Raw genomic sequence first — 25,126 nt, 5'->3', positions numbered from 1 at the left:
TCTGAATTTTATATGGGCATTCTGAGCCGGGGGCAGCCGTGGCCCACTGGTTAGCACTCCGGACCTGTAACCGGAGGGTTGCCGGCTCGAACCCCGACCAGTAGGCACGGCTGAAGTGCCCTTGAGCAAGGCACCTAACCCCTCACTGCTCCCCGAGCGCCACTGTTGTTGCAGGCAGCTCACTGCGCCGGGATTAGTGTGTGCTTCACCTCACTGTGTGTTGAGTGTGTTTCACTAATTCACGGATTAGGATAAATGCAGAGACCAAATTTCCCTCACGGGATCAAAAGAGTATATATACTTATACTGAGCCAATTTTGCAAGTCCGGTGTTAGCAAACACACAAAAGTCTTTACAACCTGAGCCCACACGAAAACGTCTATTGCTATATACCCCTGCTATTTATCGTCATGGTTCCCATAGGTGAATGAAGCTCTTACCACAGAGGCGTAGAGAAATAACTCTCCATTCTCACCTTCTCGCTCTTCAGCGCATGCACTGAAAGTAAGAACGATACATATCAAACAACTCTTAACAGATTACGAAATTGAGCGGTCAACTTTATTTGTAAATCACATAAAGATAATTGTAATAAAAACAAGAAAAAAAAATCCATGCAATATTTGCAAGGCATTTTTATAACTGAATGCAGTCTGCGGGGTCAGTGTACATGTAGTCAATCCTCTTTCAGCTTGGCAAGCTCCCAGCGGCCACCACCACAAAGCCGCAACATCAGGTCGTGGTACTGTAGGACAGAGGAGAAAACTGCATAAAGGAACAGGTCAAATATCCAATCAGGCTTCATGAGCTGAGCTGAATTTAGCGGAAGAGGCGCGGAATGGGGGTGATGGAAGGGATGGGGATACAAATATCTCCTTTCATGTCAAGATACTCAGATGGCTGGGTCAAGCTAACCTCCAGCCAAACCCCATTCCATCATGTGAGGACCCATCTGATGGGGTCACCAAGACTAAAAGCTACAGATTGCATCAGCAGTGACTGAATGGTGTGTGAGAAGCCACTGGGCTTTTCACACTGTAACTATGGTTTCAGAAAGGACTGCAGACTATGAAGTCAGCTGCCAAAAATACAAGCTTATTGTCCTGCAACAATCCCTCAGCAGAAAAGACCCAGAAGTTACCATTGGAGATAGAGGGTATGGTGGGTCATAATTCGTAAAGTATGGCAAAGTGTTAAACCTTTCTGAGACAGGTATGCAATCTTTGATTGCAGGTATGTGCGGAATCTAATGGATGTAGTCCAAATGTTCTACAGCATATATCATAGAGATGAAACAAAACCATCAGGCAGTGCCACTGTTTTGCATCTCTTCGAAGACCGAGATTCTTCTGCCAGATTACACAAGCAATCAAATCTGTATTAGGCTCTGTAATGCAATTCACTTCACCTCAGTTTAACATTGCTTTATTGCTACATCTACGTTTACCTGATTTAAGACTTGTTTGAGTTTTAGAAAAAATATTTTTCAGAAACACAAATTGTTTTTGTTTTGTTCTTGCACTAGAATACATAAGACCTGGTACCTTTTCAAGACTTCTCCGATGACCGAGACTTATGAGAGTCATGCCCAGCTGTTTACAGGTGCGGTAAAGTTGGTCTTCGGCCTCCTCTGTCAAAGCACTGGTTGCCTCATCCAACACTGACAAGTACACAACAGTTTTACACATAGCGATCACAGAGGAACACATCCCAACCAAATTGATGACAAAACTGCCTGAGGACACAAAACTGATTCATAGTTTACCGTTTACGTTGGTATTCCGTGCATTCACATAAGTTGTAAGTTGACAACCATTTTTGCTCATTTTATTGATCAGTTGCACACCAGCAAATGATGACAAAAAGCACATCCAAATCACAAAAGAACATCCAGCCCACTGACACCAACCTGCATACTTTGGCTGCAGATAGAACAGCCGTGCGAAGCAAAGCCTCTGCATCTCCCCTGGTGACAGAGCATCATACCTGTGTCGAGATTGCAAGAGGGACAGTATGTGTTATAAGCCAGAGCTGAGCCAGCAAGAGGTGCCAATTAAAGACCACTTAAGTGCTACTGGAATAAATAGGGAAAAATATGTTGGAGATTTGCCTTTCAACTTATCATTTTCTTTTCTGTCCCTTCCTTCCCCATACTTCTTGTTGGCTGGCTTATTTCTTACCCACTGACCTCTTCATGTTAAGCATTACCGACAGGAATAGGGCTATCACAGGTCCCTATACACACTAATAATCAACAACAAGGTGGATGAGACAAGGTTGGGGTAGGGGTTTCTCTTACCAGTTCAATTCCACTCCTTCATCCAGCCCACCCGTTCGCTTCAGGAGACTGGACTGAAAGAGAAATGAAAAGGCTCAGAGCAAAGTAATCTCCCCAGTCTCTGCACACAGATGAGAATGCAGGCATTTAATTTAATTTAATTTAATGAAACTGCGCCTTCTAGAGATGTTAGCCAAGGGCAATTAAGGGAGCTCATCATGGCAAAGACCCTATTTAGAACTTCATTACTCAGTATTAAAAAAAGACCAACTGGTTCTGTTAAGGTTACTGACTCCTTACCACTCCAGCCAGTTCAAGGTATTGTGTGATTCTTTCATCATCTATGGCTCCTGTGCACAAACATAACCAAATCACTTTATGTAATATTTTGTAAGGTGCATTAATACTATTACTACACAGAAACAAAAACAACATTACAAAGGAATACAAAATAGCCATGAATACAACATAGAGCAGAATATTTATATTGCAACTGAACCTTAAAAGCAAAAATACCTTTAACTGGATAAATGTCCTTCAGGGGGTAAATCACCTGTTGCGGAGGAAAATAAGAGTGCATCAGAGAACAGTCAGCCTACCTTGAAAGCCAACCAGCAGAGCCAAAGCTCACCTGCTCTCTCAGGGTCCCATCTGTCAGATAGGGCTTCTGAGACAGGAACATAAGTCCCCTCGGCCCAAAGCACGTCCGCATCTCCACGGAGCCTGCAAGACGAGAGCCCACACAGACTAACTGGAGGAGACGTCTCCCACATGCCAAAACAAGACTATTTTCTAAGATAAGAGGGACTGAGCAACCAAAATATTCTATGCTGGAATATTCTAACATGATTTCAACATGACATTCCACTTAATCCAATGAGGCATACTGCTACTGTACATCAACACTTTCAGCCCACTTTCAGCATAAAGTCCTTGCCCTGCTATATTTGTAATCCTCACCGCTAGTTGCTTCCCAGAGTCTGTTGAGGACCCGGAGCAAGGAGCTCTTCCCTGTGCCTGTGTTGCCCACCACGAGCAGGTGGGAACCTTGGCAGACCCGCAGGCTTAGGTCCTCCACGAGCAGCTCCTCTGAAAAGGGAGACTTATAGCTCAGCTTATCCAGGATGAAGGCTGTGTCCATGGATACGTCTCGCACCTCAAGTGCACTGCAAGTAAAGAGGAGGAATGACTGTACATCTAGGGCTTGAAGGCTCAGATCAAAAACGAACACCTGAAATACATTTCTGCTGTGCGTCTGCATCCATCACGCAATCTCCAAGTTGTCCAGCTGGCCACTTGTGTTCAGGTTTTATTACTGCCTATGTTACTTCCACTAGAAGTCTCCTTGTTGCTGACACATCAGGACATCAGGATTAGCATTTACAATACAAAAGGTATGTGGGCAAATGTGTCCCAGACCACCTTGGTAAGTGGTTTGAATGATTGGATCACAATGTGTCGTGTGTTTTTAACCCTGTCCATTTGTGATCTGAAGTGCATTTTAGCACCAAGTCATGGTATTAACATATGTTGCTGTTCAAGAATGAGTGTTTCAAATCAACATGTCTGAACAAGTGCTTCTCGGATTAAGGCAAAAATTCCATCAAGACAGACAGAATATATTGATGTGGAGGCCAGGAAGAGAGAAGCACTTCATAGTATGAGTATTGCACTACCTGGCTTTGACACGTGTTTCACGCCGTACCTGTCAAACTCGTATGTCTCCCCTGACACAGGGTCATAATCACACTGCTTCCTACCCATCTCCTCCATCACCTCTCTCAGCTCCCCAATCCTGTGACCACAAATAAGACAAGTCTGAGCTTCACGCTGTGAGCTAATAGGCAGCCTTCTTCACATTGTAAAATGCCACAAAAGCCATTACCTGTGAGTGTAGCCAGCAACGTCAGAGAGTGTAGTAGACAAATCTATTAGCTGTGTAAAGCAATTAATCAAGTAGATGCAGACAAAGGCATTCTGGAAAAGAATGAGAGAAAAAGACAGTATTCATGTGACTCATTTTCTTTCATCAAAAATAAAATCTTCTGTAAAATAAGGAGAGGACTTCCTGGTGAGATTTCAATTTTACGGACAAGCGCGACTGTCTGTGTGTGCTTCTGTAAGCATGAGCCGACCTTATATCTACCCTGCTGATGAGGGCATGAGCCGACCATATACCTACCCTGCTGATGAGGGCATGAGCCGACCATATACCTACCCTGCTGATGAGGGCACTGAGTTCACCAGGTGTGAGCCCTTCATACACGCCGGTAAAGATAGGGATGGCAATTACTATGTAGCTGAGAATGCTCCCCATGTAGTCAAAGGTGTTGACTCCAACTGTGGGGTGTGGAAGATAGAGCAAAGGCACAGGCGTGGGTGGAGGGAACTAATTTATGAGCACTCAAGGCCCCGGTTAACAGACCTGAGAGCTACAAATGAAACACAGTCACATTAAAGTCCAGGCTCTGCAGAGACACCAGAGAAGTACAACTACAGAGGAGTACAACTCTCCTCTGCAGATCACACAGGATTAACACACTGGATTAAACTGTCATCAGAGGGTCTTTAATCATAGTATTGTTCATTAACTTTCGCTGTTGCCTTCACCATGAAAGCTTCTGTTTTTGATTGGACGTAGCCCATATTAAAGAAAAGAAAATGATTGACATCTACAATCACAGACAAAATATGCAGGATTCAAATTTGAATTCAAATTAGAAGGAGGAGCCTTACTGTAAAGCCAAAGTTCCTTGTTCATGAGACTCTTCTGGGTCTGTACAAGGGCCTGAAGTCTGTTGTCAGTTCGAATGTGCTCAACTTTCCCTGCCCTTTATTCACATAACACATGGCATTTTAAAACAAACACAACTGGAATTGTACAATCATCTAATCAATTTCCCTATTTGAATTGACTGGGCATAGTATACTGACCTGTAGAAGGCTATAGATTCTGCATTTACTCGAATCTGCATATGTTTGAACCTGGAAAGAGATTAATACAAACACACACACACACACACACACACACACACACACACACACACAGATTAAGAACACATAAGACCCACATGGCAATATAATGCATGGAGAAAAGATGAGTTGAGTGTTAATAACAGAATTTCTAAATGGGTCCATGCTACCTCCTCACATGCCTGCTCGAAGTCATGGTTTTACTAGGTTTTTATCATTTAAAAAGCACATCAAACAAGAAAATGAAATACAGAAGGGCTTGTGGCGTAATTAGCAGTGGGAAGAGAGAGAACAAAATTAAGGAAATAATTCCAGTTTCTATCCAAAACAACTTGCAACACACTAAATTCTTAATGTGAATCGCACAAATCAAATTTGATCTGATACAAAGGGTCTTGATTCAAATTGGATGCAAATCCAACTTTAATGAGGCAGTTCAGAATAAATATGCTGAAATGTTTTTAATAATGAGTCATTACAACCCTATTATGTTATCATCAGGAGTGTTCTGATGCAATCCCTACACAGTTCTATTAACATTCAGCATTCTATCTGAATGATGTGATATGATGTGATGTGGTGTGTGTGTGTGTGTGTGTGTGTGTGTGTGTGTGTGTGTGTGTGTGTGTGTGTGTGTGTGTGTGTGTGTGTGTGTGTGTGTGTGTGTGTGTGTGTGTGTGTGTGTGTGTGTGTGTGTGTGTGTGTGTGTGTGTGTGTGTGTGTAATTTGACATCAAGGCTCATGAAGCTGTTAACACATCTTACCTAAAGTCCCCCTCTAACTTCTCTTGTTCAACCAACGTGGAGACTATGGGCCCCATCAAAACTTTGTTGGCTATGGTTCCAACGACAAAGTAGCCAAAGATGCTGCCCAGGCCAATCCAGCCCGTGCTTTGAAATGTAGAAAGAGAGCAAGAAGCATTGGTCAATGAGGTTTAAAGGTTCAAAGCTGTTTTTGTCCCACTTGAAGAAAAGTGATTTGCAGCTAGAGTTCACATCCAAAAAATATACACAATCTCTGACAACAACACACTAAAACACTGAATGGAAAGTGCCAGGGTACACAAGTGTGCAGAGTACAAATGTGTGTGTTGGGAAATAGAATATACAAACCAAGCATTGCGGAACTATGCAAATAGTTAGGGAAAGTTAGGCTTTTTTTTTCGCCAATCTGCAAAAAATTTTCTTACCAATAGCTTTTTTTACCATGTGTTCCTATAGGTGTCTAGTAACACCTCCCAATTTATCCACGGCCAAATCCTCGGGGAAACACCTGGAGAGCCCATCAAGTTTGGGGTGCCCAGAGGGACTGGGCGAAAATAAGGAAAACATTTTGTTGACCAATATTAGCTTTTGAGATGTCTAACTAGGGGTTTTTAGGGGTGCTAAAAATGACTCCAAGTCCATAAAAAATCCATAAAAAGTGGTTTTATTGAACAATTACAAAACAAAACTTTCTTAATCAGTTTAAAATTTAACAAACCTCATCCCTCAACTCCCCTGCACTTCCTCACTCCTGTTATCTTCTGGCTGGTTGATGTTCTGGCAAGAGTTACCATAACAGTTCCAACAAGCAGAAATACACTTGACTCCTTGCTTTTTACAGCAGCACCTGAGAGTGTCACAGACGCCTGCACAGTTGCAGCTGACAAACTTCAGAAGGTAGTCTGGTGCAATGGGATCTGGTGTGACTGGTGCATAATCATGTTCTCCTTTTTTCTATCCACACTCAAGGACATCTAGTGATGGATTTTGTAGCAGTAGCCAATCTCTGGTCTGGAGATATGCCCGCAGAGAGTGCTATGCTGCACCTCCTGTAGTCGGAGGTAGTTTCTAAGGTTTGACACAAGTTATGTTGTCCTCATGAGTTTTACATGTTGCTCACTGTCCACCCTCAATGTTGGACACTCTTTTCTCTCTCTATCTATCTCTCTCTCTCTCACACACACACACACACATTTATGCACATTGACTCTCTCACAAACACATTCACAACCACACACACACACATCTATGCACATTGACTCTCTCACAAACACATTCACAACCACCCACCCACCCACACAAACACATATGCACACACTTACAAATAAAGTTCACACCTTCACTGATACTTTCTCTCTGTCTCTGTCTCTGTCTCACACACACACACACACACAAATACACACACATGCAAAATGTCCTTTCTCACACACACCATGTTGAGACAAAACTATCTGTGATTATAGTACCAGTGTGTTACACGCAAAGTGTGTGTGTGTGTGCGTGCGTGAGAGAGAGAGAGAGTCCAATGCGGAGAGTGGACAGTGATCAACAAAATGTAAAACTCATGAGGATTAACTGAGTTAATATTTTTGTAAATATGTTATTATATCTTTTCATGGGACAACACTGAAGAGATGACACTTTGCAAGAATGTAAAGTAGTCAGTGTACAGCTTGTATAACAGTGTAAATTTACTGTCCCCTCAAAATAACACAAGCAGCCATTAATGTTTAAACCGCTTGTGAGTACACCCTGAAGTGAAAGTGAAAATGTCCAAATTGGGCCCAATTAGCCATTTTCCCGCCCCGGTGTCATGTGACTCGTTAGTGTTACAGATGTTGTCATTGGAAAATAGACGTATGAGTGATGCCAGCATTGCTGCAGAGGTTGAAGGGGTGGGGGTCAGCCTGTCAGTGTACAGATCATACACCGCACACTGCATCAAATTGGTCTGCATGGCTGTCGTCCCAGAAGGAAGCCTCTTCTAAAGATGATGCACAAGAAAGCCAGCAAACAGTTTGCTGAAGACAAGGAGACTAAGGACATGGATAACTGGAACCATGTCCTGTGGTCTGATGAGACCAAGATAAACTTATTTGATTCAGATGGTGTCAAGTGTGTGTGGCGGGAACCAGGTGAGGAGTACAAAGACAAGTGTGTCTTGCCTACAGTCAAGCATGGTGGTGGGAGTGTCATGGTCTGGGGCTGCATTAGTGCTGCACTGGGGAGCTACAGTTCATTGAGGGAACCATGAATGCCAACATCTACTGTGACATACTGAAGCAGAACATGATCCCCTCCCTCGGAAACTGGGCCGTAGAATGATAACGACCCCAAACACACCTCCAAGACGACCACTGCCTCGCTAAAGAAGCTGAGGGTAAAGGTGATGGACTGGCCAAGCATTATTCCAGACCTAAACCCTATTGAGCATCTGTGGGGCATCTTCAAATGGAAGGTGGAGGAGTGCAAGGTCTCTAACATCCACCAGCTCCATGATGTCGCCATGGAGTGGAAGAGGATTCCAGTGGCAACCTGTGAAGCTCTGGTGAATTCCATGGCCAAGATTGTTTAGGCACTACTGGAAAATAATGGTGGCCACACAAAATATTAACACTTTAGGCACAATTTGGACATTTTCACTTAGGGGTGTACTCACTTTTGGTGCCAGCGATTTAGACATTAATGGCTGTGTGTTGAGTTATTTTGAGGAGACAGCACATGTACACTGTTATACAAGCTGTACACTCACTACTTTACATTGTAGCAAAGTGTTATTTCTTCAGTGTTGTGAAAAGATATAATAAAATATTTACAAAAATATTAACTCAGTTAATCCTCATGAGTTTTACATTTTGTTAATCACCATCCACTCTCCGCATTGGACTCACTCACACTCACACACACACACACACACACACACACACACACACACACACACACACACACACACACACACACACACACACACACTTTGCGTGTAACACACTGGTATTATAATCACAGATAGTTTTGTCTCAACATGGTGTGTGAGAAAGGACATTTTGCATGTGTGTGTATTTGTGCGTGTGTGTGTGTGTGTGTGTGAGAGATGTGAGAGAGACAGAGACAGAGAGAGATAGTATCCGTGAAGGTGTGAACTTTATTTGTAAGTGTGTGCATATGTGTTTGTGTGGGTGTGGGTGGTTGTGAATGTGTTTGTGAGAGAGTCAATGTGCATAAATGTGTGTGTGTGTGTGTGTGAGAGAGAGAGATAGATAGAGAAAAGAGTGTCCAACGTTGAGGGTGGACAGCTAGCAACATGTAAAACTCATGAGGACAACATAACTAGTGTCAAGCCTTAGAAACTACCTCCAACTACAGGAGGTGCAGCATAGCACTCTCTGTGGGCATATATCCAGACCAGAGATTGGCTACTGCTACAAAATCCATCACTAGATGTCCTTGAGTGTGGATAGAAACAAGGAGAACATGATTATGCACCAGTCACACCAGATCCCATTGCACCAGACTACCTTCTGAAGTTTTTCAGCTGCAACTGTGCAGGCGTCTGTGACACTCTCAGGTGCTGCTGTAAAAAGCAAGGAGTCAAGTGTATTTCTGCTTGTTGGAACTGTCATGGTAACATCAGCCAGCCAGAAGATAACAGGCGTGAGGAAGTGCAGGGGAGTTGAGGGATGAGGTTTGTTAAATTTTAAACTGATTAAGAAAGTTTTGTTTTGTAATTGTTCAATAAAACCACTTGTTATAAATTTGTTATGGACTTGGAGTCATTTTTTCTCAAAACTAATGGCTGGGATAGATTCAGCACCCCTAAAAACCCCTAGTTAGACATCTCAAAAGCTAATATTGGTCATCAAAATGTTTTCCTTATTTTCGCACAGTCCCTCTGGGCACCCCAAACTTGATGGGCTCTCCAGGTGTTTCCCCGAGGATTTGGCCGTGGATAAATTGGGAGGTGTTACTAGACACCTATAGGAACACATGGTAAAAAAAATCTATTGGTAAGTTTTTTTTTTGCAGATTGGCTAAAAAAAGCCTAACTTTCCCTAACTAATTTGTGCAAATGTACAAAGTAGTGGATTCCATCCAGGTTTCTATCTGTCATTAAGCATTTCAGTAGCTCCGGAGTAAAAGGAGACAAAACACGTCTTACACACCTTAACAACGCTGACCTGAGGACAATAATTCAAACTCCTTGTGGACTGTCCAGAATAGGAAGGCCTCCTAAAAATCTGCCTGTTGTAAATGTCCAAAAGCTGAGCATGACTCCCCCTAGTGATCTTATTGGCCATGTTAACAAGTCTACCAAGTCTATTCTTGTTGAATATACTTTGTTTTTCAAACCATGCAACAATACAGTTGAAGTTATAACAGATTAAAGCTTGAGTAAAAATTAGTCATCAATGTCTCAGTAGAAACAGTATAATAATTAAAGCCATAACTATTAAAGCCATTAGCAGTGGTAGCATCACAGTACAATGACAAAAAACCTGGTTCTGACTACCATGCCAAATGGTACAGAGGCTAAGATCTTATCGTGCACGGTCTCTTAGTTACCATGGTTGCTCAATGACGCTCTCAGGAAGTGCAGTCCTCAGTGGTCATGTTTCTCACCTGTTGTAGCACTGGTAAGTGTAGTAGGCTAGGGTGAAGGGCGATATGAGGACTCGGCTGGCCATGGTGCTCATTTGCTTACACAGACGTTCAGCATCCTGGCTGATCCGCTGGTCCCTGCACAGATTTAAGAGCAGGCATTCAGTGCAAATAATTGCCATAATTGCCTCAGTAGACATTGCCAACTGTATCAGGTCAAATGTAGCTTACTCAAAGGAAAAGATAATTTCAATGGCTTGCATTAAACTGCCCATTTCCCACCAAGTATGGAGATAGGGAGTTAGTGCAGGGCGATATGTAGCAAAAAAAGGTGTTTGGAACATTTCATATAGATTTTTGCAAATTATGTTTTTTCACTTCTTCAGACCTTATAGTTTGCAAAACTACCTGTTTCCAATTTTTTCCCGGACTGCACAGGTCCAAAATCCAAGATGGCGGATATATCACCAAAAATTGCAAATAATCGCCTTTTTAAACATTTTAAATGGATATATGTTAGGTATTATCATTATATACATACATTTTCTAATAAAATTTAACGACTTAGGTAATAAATATGACCATGGGTGACATGAGATGTCATGATTATCAACCAGTGATGGGTGTAACCACCATTATGCTATTTATTGGCATACCCGGAAAAACACATTGACTGATTTAAAAGTTTCCTTCACATAACCTAATAATCATTTGAATTAAAGTAATGTTCTGCACTCACCCCAATAGATTAGATTAGAGTAGATTAGATTCAACTTTATTGTCATTGCAGAGTACTGTATGAAGACAAATAAATGTGGTTTGCGTCTAACCAGAAGTGCACAAAAGGAGAAAAGTGCAATGTGATATACAAAGTATAGACAGGTGGTGCATAGACAGGTCAAGAAATATAGTGCAGTGTAGACAGTAGTATACAGTTGATTTATATAAAGTAGAGAGGTTTAGAGTAATAATATGTGCAGTGTATTAGCAGTTACCTTATAAGAGCAGAATAAATATGGCTATGTAATGTGAACAATGTATGAACAACATACATTGGGGGGGGGGTCTGCCTCCTTGTTGTCCCTGTCAAGGTTGCCATGGTCGTGGACACCTCAACAGGAACAGGCAAGGAGGCATTGGACAGGGGTGGGTGGGGGGGGGGCTTAGTTGGTTGGTTGTCACTGGGATGGAGAGCTAGACTTCAGCTGCAGGAAAGAAGCTTCCTCTGAACCTGCTGTGCGCCTTATGCAAGCATCGCTTGCCCTGGATGGCCTCAATGGAGGGGAGTGAGGAATGCGTTGGGCAGTTTTCACCACCCTCTGCAGTGCTTTTCGGTTGTGGGCAGAGCAGTTGCCATACCAAACTGTGACACAGTTGGTAAGGATACGCTTGATGGTGCAGGGGTAGAAGTTCACCAGGATCTGAGGAGGCCGGTGGACCTTCTTTAGCCTCCTCAGATAGAAAAGATGCTGGTAAGCCTTTTTGATCAGGGTAGAGGTGTTCAAAGAGGTGTGTTGAGGGTCCAAGAGAGGTCCAAGAGATGTGGACACCCAGAAATCTGAAGCTGGTGATACACTCCACTTCAGTCCCATTGATGAGAATGGCTGTGTGTGTTAGCTTTAGACTTCCTGAAGTCCACAATGAGCTCTTTGGTCTTCAATAATTCTGTTAACAGGACTTGCAGGAAATTGTGGGAACATATGAATTTGTTTATTATATGCAAGCCTAATGCTGCCTTCTGCCTTCATCCATGAATTGTGACTGGTTTCAGAAACAGCATCCTCTGAACAATCTACAGAGAGTAGCTCAGTGCAATTAACACACACATTGGATAGCATCTTAATAGATGGCATGGCTGTTGTGCAGGAGATGGTTGTCAGGAAAAGTGACATAAACTGTTGCCAAGATCTGGCAGAATGCTTCTTTGAAAATGTTGAAAGTAAGGCACGAGGCTACAATGACATATACTTATGGAGACACTGGAGAACGTTGACAAAAGATACAGCCTAGAAATCTTGACGCACCCTAGCGGCAGCAAATGTAATTTGCAGTCAGGGTAGTCTAGCAACTCTCCGTTGGCTTGTGAGGTGGAAAAACCAAACTTCGCTCAGGGCAATCACATCGTGTATAGAGTCGGTGGACCTATCGGGTATCCTAATTGTATCCTATCCTATCAGGAAATTTAAAGTCAACCGTTTGTCCCGCCATTTACCGTTTATCCCGTGGGAAAGGAAAGGTTTCTGTTTTAAGTCAATCAAGTCATGATGGTGTCATTAACACACTTTGTAGGCTTGTAGTAGGTCCTCATCCATCTCGTCACGTGTTAGCTGGATGTGAGAAATTTATGTGTCAGCTCCTCAAAACATGGTTTTCAGCTAAAGCCCTTCGGTGGAACATGTTTAAAACTCTGAAACCCAACCAGGGAGTGGAAAAACTCGGGAACTAGGGAAATCCCATCCCTATGATTGCCCTACCATCGCCTATTGCTGTCCCCATGCTCAGATTCCTGCCTGCGCAGCCTAGCGACCCACTATTTGCCCGATGACAACTCCTAATTCCTATGGATAATTCATCCCCTACACTGAACTATTTGAACTTAACACTAAATAGGATTCATGCATTATCATACTGGTTATGTAACCATACAACCACTTTGTAACATATACCTCAGGTGGCTCTAAATACCATGTTCTATTCTTTGTATATAGACCTTACTGTCCTGTAACTGACCCGAGGGAGATGGGTCAGGCCCTTGAGTCGTGGATCTGCTTGAAGTTTCATCCTATATGCTTCTACCATTCTTGGGAGTTTTTTCCTCGCCCCTGTTACTCATGGGCTCTGTCTGAATGTTTAACACTCTGTAAAGCGCCATGAGACATGTGTAATGTTTGACGCTCTATAACTGAAATTAAATGGAAATTCTGAGAGCACACAGGCAAGCAAATGTTTGGGCGCAAGATACAGTGCCTGCTCCAAAGATTCTTGACTCACTATCACTGGGATGGAGACAAATTGTTGATGGGCAATGGGCTCCTGTTCTGTCAAAACTTCCACCAGCACCAGAGGCTGTTGTGGAACTTGTGAAGTGTTGTTGTCTTGCCAGCCAATGCAGTATAAGGTGTTCTTGCAAGAGTAACAACTTACCATTCACGCAACTTTGCAGGTGTGAAGGCTCTGAGGAGATGTACACCAATATTAAAAAGACAGTGACAGTGGTGAGGATAAATACTTGAGTGACAATGACAATGTTTTGTTGAACTCTTCAATAATGAAACAAGATGCAGATTTTTTTCTCTTTTTTTCCATTTTTTCTCCAATTTTTTTGGCAAATGATGCAATACATCTTTTGAAAATAGTCTGTATCTCACTTGTCTACCTTATTAGGTGTATATTTATCAAAAAGTTGAACACTTTAAGCCTTTATATTATTTTTCCGCATATATTCTCCGCCATCTTGAATTTTGGCACTAAAAATTAAGAAAAAAATTGGAAACAGGTTGTTTTGTATTCAATGGGGTCCAAGCAAGTAAAAAAACACCAGTTGCAAAAATCTATATGAATCGTTCCTAAAATAACACAATTCCCCATACTAAGTAATGTTAAAGTGTATTTGTTGTCGATTAGCAATCTTTAAGGGTAAGTCAAAATGTGTTGACTTCCCCCCCACTCATTTCTATTTTAGTTAGTTAGGTACAGGTAGCCTTGAGCTGTAGAACTTAAAACTGCTGGCTTTCAGAGGAAATTATCGGTCAATAGCATCTGAAACACTCCAGGTGAAGTCCTTAAATGTCAGTGTGTGAGCGTGAGAGTGGTTGTGTGTGTGTATGTGTGAGAGTGGTTGTGTGTGTGTGTGTGTGTGTATGTGTGTGTGTATGCATCTGCATTGTTATTCATATACTTACGGGTTATCTACATCTTTTCTCAGCACATTAAGAGTGTAATAGACCCTTCCATGGAAATACTCCTTATGAAGGCACTCAGTTAATGAGTTTCTCCAGTTTACATACAACCGATTACAGATATACTGGTCTAGACTCTTCAACTGCAGACAAAAAGTAAAGATGTCCATTAATGCTACTTCAGACAAGTGAAAGACATCCGTACAAATATAAAAGTGTTGTTATTGCCACTATTTCCACAAACAGTTCCAAACACGTGGTTTCACCACGGAAAACTAAAAAGAACATTATACAATTAAAAATTTAAATAGTTCCATTAATATTTGCCAAGTTGCCAACAGTATGAGAATGAACTTACTGATGAGTTCATCAGGATCAGCAGAATTGCGAACAAAGCCAATGATTTAAATGTCTCAAAGTTCTTTTCTGATAGAACATTATAGAACTGACTGGGAATGACGCCCACTTGGTAAATGACTAGCTGTTCTGAAACATAGGAATCATTTATTGTGTTAGACTGTTATAGATGAAAGATAGTGTGCTCAGTTAATTTACAGAAAAATCATGATTCCAAAATATGTCCTCCTCAGCACTAGGTTACAGGGGGGATATGCTGGTTACTTCAGTTTAAGCGCCATTCAGGAAACATCCTCTAAATTTCAGTTAAGATAACAATGCAGGTAATGAGTATCCTTACAAACTGTAAGTGACTGGATCAATTTGACCAGGCTCAGTGAAACCAGCCCTTGTGACATCTTTGTCTATCTTTCGCTGATTACGGCCTAGGACAGCTCTAGACAGTCCAATCCAATCTGCCAGGCTTGCACTAACTCTTCAGCTATCAGTTCAGAATATGCTAGTTTCATAATTTAACTGAATAAAATGAACTAATTGTTCACAGTCATGACAACTAATGCAAACTATAGTCAAAAATAGATACAATTTAGTTGAGGGGACAGTTTCATGGTCATTTGTTTTGATTGATCATTCATAATGTCTTCTTTTAGACAAACAATCTGTGGTGAATACTTCCTTATCTGAAACTCAACTGTGTTATAGGTATAGCTCTGTAGGTAACCGCCTGCAACAGTAGGCCTACTAATAGTAGAGAATGAGAGTTACCATTTTAGACCATAAGAATTTGCACCATGGACAACACACTAGTCACAATCCTAGATAAAGAAATAACAGCATAATCACTTATAAGGTGTTTGTATTTCTACAGTGTTGGTTGATTCAAAAAGACTCACCTACCTAAAAGAGTAACACCAAGCAGGGTCACAAACATGTGGACATTCTGACTGGACCAACATGGGAAAAGGATCCTTTGGATGCTGCAAAATCTCTGAAGACATTTTAGGTCCAACTTTGGTCTAATAATGAAGAAAAGAATAGGCTTTGTGAGATTTCGAAATAAAGTAGACTTAGACTAGAAAACACTTGGATGTGCAACACTTGGATGTCAACTTCATGAAATGTTTCCTATAGTAGGCTAAGGTACATTACAGTGATAAAATAATCTCCAAAGATGTGTAATACATGAATACTTATGGGGGAAAAACTACCTGTAATCTAAGAATAGTAGATTTAACATATCAAATGAATGAATGTGTGTATTTTCTGCATTAGGCCTACCTCTTATGGCTTTTAGCTTGCCCACCTGAAGACATTGTCCAAAACAAACAAACCAAAAAATAGCAAAAAGACTTCGATGCGGTAGGCTAATGCTTACACACATGGGCATATGACCAATGTGTTCACGAGGACCAAAAGTGCAGTGTGGGAATGTCTTGGGTCTAAAGTTTGTGTATCCATGTGACAGTGCGACATAAAAATTAAGTCATGACTTTCTTAAGGAGTGGTGAGTCGAAGCGAAGAATGTCACTTCTGCGATAAAGTACATGTTGACGCGCAAACACAATTCAAAGAACCCTTCATTAGCAGGACTTTGCTATCTCCACCTCTCTCTTTCTTGCATACACATTTCTCACCCGTCGCTCGCTCACTCACTCGCCAACAACCGTGCTGCTGCTGCTGCTGTCAAGAGATGTTGGGGGAAACAAATTCCTCTGACAAAAAGAATAGAATGCTATTACGCCTCCCACTGACTGATGTCTTTAAAATAGCAATGGGCTACTTAAACTGTCCTCAAGGGATTATTCTCAACAAAATACATATTAAACTATACATTTAACTGAAAATCCATTTTGAAGTTGCAAGGTCTTCAAAACCTTACTAACTACCGGAAGAGGACTCTTAATTCAAAAATCAAAATGTGATGAAAACTTGACCCGGAAGTGAAACTTCATCTGGGTCGCAGACTCCTCACATGTTGCTGTTTGTACATGTGTGCCACAGTAAAACTGTCTGAAATGTTTGTTATGTTCCACATTTACAGCAGACAAAACTTCGTTTAAAGGCATTCGCTGCACGACTTAAAGTCAAGGATAAAGTTAGTAGTTATAGTACAGCGAACCACGCTGCTAAGGATATCAAAACATGGGCGTTGAAGTTGAGGTTGTTGCTGGAAGTTATGAGCAGATTTCATTTGGTTATCATGTGTGCAGAGATGGAGAGGTAACGTTAGTAGTGTAACTTATTCAGTGTATTTATTTGTTTGTTGTTTATTTGTGTTTGCATTTGATAGTTCTTTCATTCTCTTTATTATGGCAACACGCACTTTTAACGTTAGCAATATGTATGTTAGCCAAACGAGGATAATCTATCTATCTATCTATAAGTAAGCTGTATTTCTGGCTGAAGTATCTATCTATCCTCACTATCAGGATGTTTACATTTTGTTGTAGGACTGGACATCAACGCCTGACTTCACTCATCACGCACACACAGCTAGCTTGTCAGCTGTAGCATCTAACAACAGGTATATTGCCACAGGCAGTAAAGACGAGACCATTCAGCTGTATGACATGAAGAAGAAGATTGAACAGGGGGCCTTACTGCACCATGATGGTATGTCAACAATATGAGTTGGAGAAAGATCTTGCCTGGTTCTTTGTGGTGATCTATTTTTACACTGTGTGGTTTACACTGTAAGGTTTATTGTTCAGATGTCCCCCTGAAACATGTAGTGACTAAGGTTAAGAGAAGGTTCCATTCTAAAACTCGAAATGAATATGTGACATGTCCAGGTACCATCTCGTGTCTGGAGTTCTACGGCTCATCCCACTTGCTCAGTGGAGGAGAGGATGGACTGATGTGCGTGTGGAGGACAAAGAAGTGGGAGTGTTTGAAAACCATAAAAGCACACAAGTAGGTGTTGAACCTGAATCTATGTGTTATTAGGTGTTGCAGCCCTAATTATTATCCTGACAAGTATTATTATGCATTCTTGATCAGCTGACCTCTCACTAATGTCCTTAGGGGCCGCTTGTCCTCGTTATCGGTCCACCCATCTGGAAAACTTGCTCTGTCAGTTGGTACAGACAAAACACTCAGGTACATTTTATTTGAACTGAACTTTAGTATACTTTTATCTACCATCTACTGTATTATTTCAGTAGTGTGAGAATGTTTTGTTAAAGGTTGTATCAGGGATGGCGGGGTAACATCACTTCTGCTGACGTTCAAACAAAACAGAGAACTAGCTCGCTACTCCCTCCCCCTCCCTCCCGTGCAATTTAAACTATCCTGAACGCACATCTCGTCGGTTATTGGTTGGAACAATTTATTTTGGCTTTTAGTGGTTGGCAGTGGTGGAGGAAGTACTGAATGTCAGTACTTAAGTAAAAGTACAAATACACAGAGAAATATTTACTTTAGTAAAAGTAAAAGTACCACAATGACAACACTACTTAAGTAAAAGTAAAAAGTACCTGCTTTTAAATGTACTTTAAGTATTAAAAGTAAAAGTATTTGCATAATGATTTATTCTCTTAATATCTATATTCTAAAAGAAAAAATAGTATGGGCTGTGGCATTTTAATTAAGCTAGTTTTAGGTTAGGCTATATTCGACTAGATAGTTTTAAGCTAATGCAATTGTGCTTACCATCTGTGGCCCAGTTTACATTCTGACCTACAATTCTAGAGACTGTAATTCTGGTTATCTACTAGGGTGATCTGCTGAGTATATCATTCAGCAAAACACGAGAGCCTGAAGTTTAATGGGGTAGACCAGGGAAACGTAATGCCAATTCTGCTGATTGATCAGAAAAGTTGCTGAGAAAGGTGTCTTTATGATTAGGTTCAGTTTCACTTGCACACACGCACATAGACATTGAATGAGCGCTCACATTTCTACCCCCCCAATTGTAGGCTATGCCTCTTTATTTGATCACACACAATTAAGAAATATTTCCTAATCTGGAAAATGCTGGAAAAGTTTTTTTCGGCCAGCGGTTCTATAATAGTCTACCATTCATTTGTGCCGCAAATGATCAGATGTGTGACAGAAGCATGGTCATAGCCTGTAACAGCAATCTCATCGGAGAGGAGGCCCTAACGCTGCAGATAACAGACAGAGAAAGGCACAGAACACAGTTGCATGTAGTGTAGCCATGGGTCTGGTGAATATAGCCTACCGAATGCAGATGGCTACAAGCTCACGCTTTGCCTGGTCTAGACTAGAAGCTTACGTTTCAAAGATTTAGAAGCTGGGCACATAGCGCTCCAGAATCTGTGGTAGCAACCCCGCCCCCTGGTAAAACAAACGTGTTTGTCAGAGAGAAAAAAAATCTGATCATAAAATGTATCGTAAAAAGGAACGATGGTGTTGTAGAAATGTAGCGGAGTAAAAGTACAGATAATTGCTGTAAAATGTAACGAAGTAAAAGTCAAAAGTATGCACTATAAATTCTACTTAAGTAAAGTACAAATACGTGGAATATTTACTTAAGTACAGTAACGAAGTATTTGTACTTCGTTACATTCCACCACTGGTGGTTGGCAACACTTGTTGTTAGCAATTGTTTTTGTGTGCAGATCTCAGAGCCTAGGCTGCCTACAGAGACGCGTTTTTTTGATGCCTGCTTATGGGGCGGTCAGCTAGCGGATCGTTAGGAAAGATTAGATGAATGTGATCATTATGTTTAGGCCTTTTTTGGCCTGCAATCGCTGATACAACCTTTATCACACACTGCAAAATATATTTTGTGCAGAATGAATTGTGTTTGAAAATGTCAGTGAACCAAATGTCATGTGATGGTCTTACTTAAATTATGCTTAAATCATAGAACATGGAATCTAACCGATGGAAGATCAGCATTTATCAAAAACCTCAAGCAGAGTAAGGAAACTTGTCATGAGTTTTCTCATAATACATTATTTGAATAGTTTAATTGTGAATTTATTGTGAAGTGTTTTCATAAATAGATGTAGTGTGAAAAATGACTTGAATTATATTACTTGTACTGAAACACATAGGAATTACTGCTGCCCACAGTGTGTAGAGATGTAATGTCAAATGTTATTTTCTAGATGCTGATATAGTTAGGTGGTCTCTTGAGGGAGATAAATATGTGGTGGTGACCAGCGATAAGATAGATGTTTACAACCTTGACACTGCCACAGTGACTGCAACCATCACCAATCCCACAAGAATATCATCTGTCAAGTTTGTACAGGTACACTACAAAATATTTTTTGGTGATTGACCTAACTAATAGGCGTTTTCTTTGATGACCATATGTTGTTTTTTCAGAGTTGTGATTTTACGCTATAACATTTGTTGGCTGGATTTGTGTGTGTTCTAGAACACTTGTCTGGCTGTGGCTGGTGATGATGAGACAGTCCGCCTCTTTGACCTCACAACAGAGAAGTGTACATGTGAGTTCAAGGCCCACGAAAATAGGTATGGCTGTCCTTTTAAAAGTTAGAGAATCAACTTATTTCAAATAGATGAGGGAAACTTTAGTCAGATGTAAAACTTTTTTTTGCAGGGTAAAAGCTGTGGATTGTTTTATGCTGGATGACTTCTGTGTTATTGTGACGGCGTCAAATGATGGATTCATCAAATTGTGGAAACTGCATCTTGACAAGGTAATATATATTTAACAGCAGTTTGACTGGTAAAAATCTTACAGCTCTCCTCTCACTCACCCACTCCACATTGCCTGGTAATAATCATGTCGCTTTTGTCCATTAGCTTCCCGAGCCTCCCAAGCTTTTGTTGGAGGTGAACACGACAGCAAGGCTCACCTGTCTGACTGTGTTCAAGCCGACTGCGGAGAGTGAGGCCACAGAGGAACAAAATCCTCAGCCAACCTCTTCTACAGGTACAGTAGTCACTGCAGGTTCACAGCAGGCATAGTTAGTATCTGAAGTAATGGAATAAGAAGGCGTCATCTAGTAAGCCTATGTTTTAATTTGGAGTCACTCTACTAGCTTTGATTTTAGGTCATTCTGTGTCAAATCAGATGAGGTTGCTGCTGCACTGTCTAAATTTTGTTCAAACTATGTCAAGATTGTGAATGCGTCCTAATACCAAGACCTACAAAATATCAGTCAATGCATTACCTGAATTCTTCTTTCGGTCGGCGCTATCTTGCTAGGAGAAGTTTCGTACAAGTTGCATCAACTTGTATTTACTTTCTTCTCACAAGATGGCAGAAACCAGAATAATAGTCAGGTAATGGGTTATAGGTATATATTACCTCATTGCTCAGATAATGAGATAATCACTGACTCCACAAGCAGTCCTTTTTATACCACTACCTAAAATATTGACACAACATTAATAAAGTATTGTATTCGCAGACAAAATACTGATTGATGCCATGTGGGTACAAAAAAGATTTTATAATGCCCTCAAAATCCTCTTTTTGAACTTGATCTGAATTTAGGACCTTAAATAAAATCAGTGGGCATGTAGTACAAACTTTTAATGATCAAGCCATGTCCAATATGGCTTCCAAGATATCGGTAAGGCATTTTTTTGAGTGTAATAACTCTGACCTTAGGTCAAAAAATAGGAAACCTTTGGTATTGAGCAAAAATATTTTACAGGTTTTAGTTTTGGGATCTGAACATTAGGTAGACAAGCTTGTAGGCAAAATCTGAGACAGTGTGGCAACCATAATCCTGGATTTGGCTGATATGACACAGAATGACCCATTTGAGTGGACATTATTGGCAAAAGAGATGCTCTAGCACCATTTCCATAGTCCAGATTGAAAAATCAAGCGAAAGTCCACTGTAGAACAGGATGCCACTCTTTGTTATTTAATGTTTTAAAATGGCAAAAATAATTAATTTCAAGGCGTTTGTCTTGCAGCCACAGATGACCTGCCTTTACCCTCCAAGAATAAGAGAGTCAGGATTGCTACAGAGGAGGTTGTTCTTGAAGAAGAGCGTAGCACCAAAAAGGTCAAGAAGGGTGGTAACAAGAAAAAGACCCAATAAACTCCTGTTTTACACAAGGTCATGAATGAGTTTGTCCTCTGTTGTCTAGTTATACCTGTGTGTTCTCTCCTATCACAAATACTTTAAACAATTACTACTCTGACTTCATAATCAATGTTGTGATGCATTGTATTCTTTACAAAAGAACAAAACGGTGAGCGTTGTGGGTGTGAAAATAGAAAGACTTTGACATCTGCATGTAAGCATCCAAAGTAGGCTATATACCACACACAGACATAAATAATTGTAAGATTAGATTGTTGAACCGTTTTTATATTTATTATGTTATGTTTGGAAGATGAACATATTAGGCTTAGGCTATAGTCTTAGATTTTAACGCAGCACAGACTAAACCACATGTTCCTTTCTCTACTTGTACCTCATAGGCCTAATAAAATATATTCTACACCTAGACAAAGATAATGGAAAACTATTCTGGCAATGTCTCGTTTCATAACTTAATTGCATTTTTGTCCGCTTTTAATCACATTATTATGACCATTAAATGTATGCTATTTTGCATGCTAAAGTCTGAGTCATCACAAGTAAATAGGCTACAATTAGATGAAAATTCTTGTAATTCTATGTGAGACTTCTATTGGATTCAATAAATAATGATGTTCTATTCAAGTTAATACCCGATGTGTTTGGATATCAGGTCTCCAGCTCTCCAAACTTTAATGTCATCTAAAAGCAAGGTGTCCAGTGCCAATTTCATGTAATTGTCTTAAATGTAAAGACCTCATTCAGGATTCATGGGCAAAAAAAAAAGAAAGAAAAAACTGTAATTAAAAATGGTAATCATACTGTAGCCATGCTGATGTATGAGATGAGACAACGCCTCTTCTCATGGTCTCCAGTCAAATGATGAGAAAGCCAGAATAGTTGCTTTCTCTCTTATTCAGCTTCTCCCCATCTCTCTTCTTCAAGCTAGAAAAACAGTTCTACGAAGAACAGAGCAGAAAAATCTATTGCCAAAAACATCCTTTTGATGTGAGTGTAAGTCTCTGTAAAGTGTGTCTGTAATATTTGCTGAGACTGCACTGTAACAGTAACTGCAGCAACACTTTGGCCTCTAGTCATTAAATCTTTTGATGCGTTTTTGCATCTTATGACCTGCACTCTTCCATCTTAGGTGCATGTGAGTGAGCTGTCCCGTACATGCATCAGTATTGAGTTCAATTTCTTCCCTGTATCGTACTTCTTTAGTTTAGGCTGTTTAAACATTTTGATATTCTCTTGGGTGGAGTATTCTGCTTTTTATTCCCTCAATGTCATCTCCCCTGTATCAGGACAAAGATATAGAGAGCCTGTAGGAGGCTGCTTGTGGAAATTGCTGCTTCTTGCTACTTAAAACCCTTTTTGCATACTTTGCCACTCAGTATCTGAAATACATTACTGTTCAAAAGTGCAGCAAAGGTTGGGTCAGTGTTGCAAATTGCTAAGCTGCATGCACGGACGCACGCATGCACGGATGCACGCACGGACGCATGCACGCACGAATGCACGAGCGCACACGAACATCACAAGAATGTGTTGAATGAGTTAAATTCCCCAGTTTCTCAGCGGAGGATGGATGTATTGTGAGAGATTCAAATTGGCCATCTGCTGTAAATGCACCATAACCTCTGAATCTGCCCTTCAGTTGGTTGACTATGGCCAAAGTGAGATAATATTTGTGTCAGTAACTGGTCCTATTTGTACTTTATTGTTCTTTTATTAAACAATTGCACTTTTGGAAAATTGTGACAGACTGGATATTTTAATACTGTGGAGAAAAGTTTTTCACATTATTAAATTCTGATTGTTTGTTCGTTCATAAAGAAGTGTGTAAAAGTGAGTGTGTTTATGCTCTGTGTTTGCCTTTTATATGCTTATGATTATATAAGTGTTATACCTAAATTATACTATATAGTGTTATGAAGTAAAGTCAAAAATGTACAATGGAACTATATGTGTGGATCATACAAGTGCCAGCGCTTAAAAGTAAATATGTTCTCATTCTCATTACCTGTGATATGATCTTTACATGAACAATTATTCACAGTACTAAGTATCTTATGGTGTCAGGACTGCAACTCAGTGTGAGCCTTTGATGGGGGCAATAGGTATTTTAGCCATAAACCGTTAACATTAAAGTAATCCTAAAAATATGTTTCCCTCCTCAGAGTCTGGGGAAAGAACAATAACAGTGCAGTTGTCAGGGTGTCTAGAGCCCTCCTGGGCAGCAAAGTCATAAAGCTATAACCACCCAACTGCTCAGGTCTGACAACAAGTCAAAGATCAAAGTTGAAGTGGCCTAATGCTGAGGCACAATATGCTTTAAATAAAATAATGAGTAAATTAATAACACACTTCTTATTTGAGTATGTGGAGATGTACTTTGAATTCTTAGAGTGTACATCTTCATCTTATAATACAGCACTTTCTCTTCACTTAAGATATCTTAAGACAGGTATTAAATCACAATTACTCAATTATCCTGCACATACTATAGTAATTTACAGATCTTTACAGATCTAAAAATAGATGTTTTAAATAGATGTGACAAAGGTGCAAAGACCATTCATGTATAGCAAACCAAAAGAGGAGCATAGATGGTTCAGAAACAGGGGCCCAGCATGCATACGCAGGCTCCAGTATTCATGTTGTTGCACTAAGATCATTAAGACCACATCTATCTGACTCCCTCATAGAAACTCGTTCTCACCACGGCTGCAAATGACACGGTCACTCACAAGTCGTTTTTGATGGGTCGCAATGTTCGATGTAGATCTTTCCGTTGTGCGCCACCGCCCCGGCGTGGGCAGCCAGAGGCTGGGGGAGGGACGGCACATAGTTCCACTCGTTGGTCTCCAAGTTGTATGATTCCACACTGGACAGGTATCCTGATTCATTCCTTCCACCAAGCACATACAGGTGTTTGTCCAGGCAGCAGGCAAAAAAGCAAATGAGTGTCACCCACTCCACAGCACTATTGTTAAGCAGAAGAGCCTGATCAGCTGGAGACTTCGCTTACTGCCTTGCACAACAGACAGACTGAGAAAGTAATTTGTCCCCAGGGCCATTGAACTGTTCAATGCTTCACTTAAGGGAAGAGGAGAGATAGACTCCTCTGCATAGTCTGTCTGCCTCTTCACCCCCTCCATGTTTGGATACTGTCTGTCCACTAGCCACTTTTTACCACTAGCCACTTTTACCACTGTCTTTCTGTCTCACTGTTTGCGTGCTATATTAGCACATTAGCACATATGCATA

At 40.8% G+C, this 25,126-nt stretch overlaps 2 protein-coding genes across 5 annotated transcripts; one reads left to right on the top strand and one right to left on the bottom strand.

Moving 5' to 3' along the window:
* Positions 1-531: 531 nt before the first annotated feature.
* Positions 532-16,759, bottom strand: abcd4 (ATP-binding cassette, sub-family D (ALD), member 4). Of its 4 annotated transcripts, XM_076295283.1 has the most exons (19): positions 16,146-16,759; positions 15,765-15,883; positions 14,869-14,996; positions 14,514-14,653; positions 10,633-10,749; positions 6,016-6,141; positions 5,213-5,263; positions 5,015-5,109; positions 4,497-4,618; positions 4,164-4,255; positions 3,984-4,073; positions 3,239-3,444; positions 2,910-3,001; positions 2,795-2,831; positions 2,579-2,628; positions 2,300-2,352; positions 1,910-1,986; positions 1,545-1,660; positions 532-745 (listed from the first exon to the last, which is right to left on the bottom strand). In XM_076295283.1, the coding sequence occupies exons 1-19, from the start codon at positions 16,178-16,180 to the stop codon at positions 677-679; spliced, it is 1,815 nt and encodes a 604-aa protein (XP_076151398.1). In that variant the 5' UTR covers positions 16,181-16,759; the 3' UTR covers positions 532-676. The 4 variants fall into 4 exon arrangements, with proteins under 4 accessions (XP_076151398.1, XP_076151399.1, XP_076151401.1 ...); XM_076295284.1 differs by lacking the exon at positions 16,146-16,759 and having other exon boundaries at positions 15,761-15,883; XM_076295286.1 differs by lacking the exons at positions 14,514-14,653; positions 14,869-14,996.
* A 38-nt stretch (positions 16,760-16,797) lies between these two features.
* pak1ip1 (PAK1 interacting protein 1) lies at positions 16,798-21,885 on the top strand. The gene is made up of 10 exons (XM_076295288.1): positions 16,798-17,087; positions 17,318-17,480; positions 17,660-17,780; positions 17,892-17,966; positions 19,702-19,754; positions 19,946-20,091; positions 20,221-20,318; positions 20,407-20,506; positions 20,613-20,742; positions 21,741-21,885. Exons 1-10 carry the CDS (start codon positions 17,010-17,012, stop codon positions 21,866-21,868), a joined length of 1,092 nt encoding a protein of 363 aa, XP_076151403.1. The 5' UTR covers positions 16,798-17,009; the 3' UTR covers positions 21,869-21,885.
* The last annotated feature ends 3,241 nt before the right edge of the window (positions 21,886-25,126 follow it).

This window comes from Alosa pseudoharengus, unplaced genomic scaffold (assembly GCF_046254945.1).
Source record: "Alosa pseudoharengus isolate Yale_2024_CS ecotype anadromous, Long Island Sound unplaced genomic scaffold, YU_APseudo_1.1 YU_APseudo_1.1_scf_2, whole genome shotgun sequence".
Lineage (NCBI taxonomy): Eukaryota > Metazoa > Chordata > Actinopteri > Clupeiformes > Clupeidae > Alosa > Alosa pseudoharengus.
Note: the sequence above shows the minus strand (reverse complement) of the source record. Positions and strands in the feature narration are given on the sequence as shown.

Coding starts and splice junctions, on each gene's coding strand:
- abcd4 (XM_076295283.1), bottom strand. CDS start 16,180: ATGTCTTCAGGTGGGCAAGCTAAAAGCCATAAGAG. Junction 14,654..14,868: donor TGATCCTGATGAACTCATCA/GTAAGTTCATTC, acceptor TTTTGTCTGCAG/TTGAAGAGTCTAGACCAGTA. Junction 4,074..4,163: donor GTTGCTGGCTACACTCACAG/GTAATGGCTTTT, acceptor TTGTGGTCACAG/GATTGGGGAGCTGAGAGAGG.
- pak1ip1 (XM_076295288.1), top strand. CDS start 17,010: ATGGGCGTTGAAGTTGAGGTTGTTGCTGGAAGTTATGAGCAGATTTCA. Junction 17,967..19,701: donor GGTACAGACAAAACACTCAG/GTACATTTTATT, acceptor CTTAAATCATAG/AACATGGAATCTAACCGATG. Junction 20,319..20,406: donor TTCAAGGCCCACGAAAATAG/GTATGGCTGTCC, acceptor TTTTTTTTGCAG/GGTAAAAGCTGTGGATTGTT.